We start from the raw sequence: 2500 nt of genomic DNA on the forward strand, positions 1-2500 counted from the left end.
GTGGTGGTGGGGAAGAGGTTAACCTTAGTGGCCGCTGTTCTGTCCATGGTAGTGATGAAAACGCTGATGAAGTCGAAACAGTAGCTTCTTCAGGCAAAGTAGTAGTAGCAGCAGCAGCAGCAGCAGCAGTAGCAGCAGCAGCAGCAGCAGCAGCAGTAGTAGTAGTAGTAATAGTAGTAGTAGTAGTAGCGGCGTTGGCAGTGGGAGTGGTGGAGGCAGTGACACCGGTAGAATTCTGAGATGACGAAATCGTTGTTTCCCGGAGTGATTCGGTGTGGTCCTTTTTATCTCTGAATTTCTTGAGGTGTCTAGTATCGAAACTGGGTGTCTGGTAAAGAGCCAGAGAGGAATCCCCTGTTAGTCGCAATGATTTCTGCCTTTCGAAATTATTTGAAGAAATACGTTTATCCATTTTGTTTCTTTCGGTGGAAATATCAGTGAAATTGCTGGTTATTCCCAGAACGTCTTCAACATCCAGCGTAGAAGACAAGTTCTCTAAAGTTTCGCTTGTTTGCTGTTTCTGAAGTATTTTCAATTGTCTTTGTTGTTCTGCATATTTTAGTATTAACTCTAGCTTTGCTCTCGCAATTAAATCAGCTTCAAGGCAGGAGCTTCTCAAAAACGGTTCTAAATAACCATCATCACATCTAGTACTGTAAGACTTTGAAGCGTAAACGTTGTCAGATTCAGGGACGTTATCCCAACTTGTTTTCGAAGTGTTTGTCGACTCTGCAAGGGATTTTGCTTGCGATTTCCTAGCGTTTGACGATCGTGACATATTTATATAATGCGGATCCGTATGGTAACCCAAATTATCCGGACCTAAAGTTGGCTTATATTTTTTCGATTTCCTCTTCTCTTCATTTTTGAGGATATCATTACTCTTTTTATTATACTTACTGCTTTTGCTTGTGTTTTTGTGTCTGTTGTTGTTGTTATTGTCATCACCGTCAACATTATCGTTTTCTTTGGTGGTTATCGTTGCTGGTTGACATGGAATACCATATGAGGTCTGTACAGTTGGCGGTATTTTTGGCGGCCATGTATCTTCGTAAGACGACGACAATGTTGTTGAAGAATGATCTACGTCAACGGCTAAAGGTAGCAGTGTTTCATCAGAGTTTCTGTTACTACAGTATCGTGTTCGATCGAGTGACATTGAAATTCGTTTCGACAAAATTTCTTCTTTCGTCGCTAGAAGAGAACTTTTATCATAGACATTGAGAGATTGATTCAGGCAGTCGTCTCGTTTCTGAAAAGACGGAGAACTTATTCTTTTAATATTTTGTTCCATAATCCATGTTCTTGGAGGAACAGAAGGTGGTCTCTCTTTAATACCAGAACAGTCATCTGATGTCACTTTGCACTTGGCTGGTAATCGGGACACAGTACTTGCATTCCCTTGCTCTGTCTTTGGTAACTCAGCTCTCTCAATGCCGGTGAGTTTCCTAATTGTGTTTCCGGGAGAATATCTTTTTAATCTATGGTTCAACCTTGAAGCAGAACTCTGTTTAACTATCTCAGGTGAACGTCTAAATGACCTCCTTCCTTCGCTTCTCTTCAAAGATTTTCTATCACTGAACATAACTTCGTTATTGCTGTTACTTCTATTATTACAGTTGTTGCTGTATTTACTTTTTCTGTTGATTTCCTTATTAAATCTTGCTTTTCTTCTGCGTTGTTTGTCTGATTCCAATGGGGTTTTGACGGCCATTGATGGTAAACATAAAGTTTCGGTGTCAATGTTATTAGAAGCTCGATCTGATGTGAGTTGTTGACGTAATTCTTGCAACTCTGATTTTCCGTACCGGTTTCTTGTGGGCGGATGTTCGATTTCAACTATTACTTCGTTACTTTGAATAACACTGTTGTTCTTAGCAGGCCTTTCGTCTAATTTCTGCAATGGGGGTCTTTTTGGAACTTCCAAATGTACAGGGGTCAATGAACGAGTAAGTCGAGGTGGAGCACCAAAAGTGTCACTTTCCTTTATATTCAAGGCTGGTCTTTTTGATTCGTTTTTAGAGGTGATCGATTTAATCACAAGTGAACCGTTCTGGTCCTTACCTAAAGAAACTGACAGCTTCCCAGCCCCATGTCGGCGCAACGGCGCTAAAGACGCAGCTTGCTGATTTTTGTTCTTAGTATTGTCTGGAAGAATGTCAGTCGAATTGTTTTTAGCTATATTCGATAGGCCATTGAAAGATTGTTGAAAAGGGAAGATGGGCATTAGTTTTCTAGCACGTATGCACAGCACTAACAAACAAATAACAACTACAAGAAGAACAAGACCCATAATGGTTAAAATATAGAAGAAAATAACTACCGATGCTGGAACACCTAGTGGAGTTGTCGACGATGGAATAAGCTGAAATTATAGAAAATAAATAAATAAATATAAACAATTACATTAAAAGCAAAAGTATTTCTTGAATGAAAATAATATACAGTTAATAAGTCACAACAAGTTAATGCTCAAAGTCTTAAAAATTATAATGACTTT

General features: G+C 39.3%; 1 protein-coding gene across 12 annotated transcripts in view; it reads right to left on the minus strand.

Annotated features, from left to right (window-relative positions):
- LOC106871506 (uncharacterized) overlaps window positions 1-2500 on the minus strand; it is an 84238-nt gene that overhangs the window by 10399 nt on the left and 71339 nt on the right. For all 12 annotated transcript variants that reach the window (XM_052976388.1, XM_014918005.2, XM_014918001.2 and 9 more), the window contains one exon: window positions 2324-2365. In XM_052976388.1, the coding sequence (XP_052832348.1) occupies window positions 2324-2365 (42 nt within the window). The remainder of the gene's footprint in view (window positions 1-2323; window positions 2366-2500) is intronic.

The sequence above is a fragment of the Octopus bimaculoides genome, chromosome 24 (genome assembly GCF_001194135.2).
Source record: "Octopus bimaculoides isolate UCB-OBI-ISO-001 chromosome 24, ASM119413v2, whole genome shotgun sequence".
Classification (NCBI taxonomy): domain Eukaryota; kingdom Metazoa; phylum Mollusca; class Cephalopoda; order Octopoda; family Octopodidae; genus Octopus; species Octopus bimaculoides.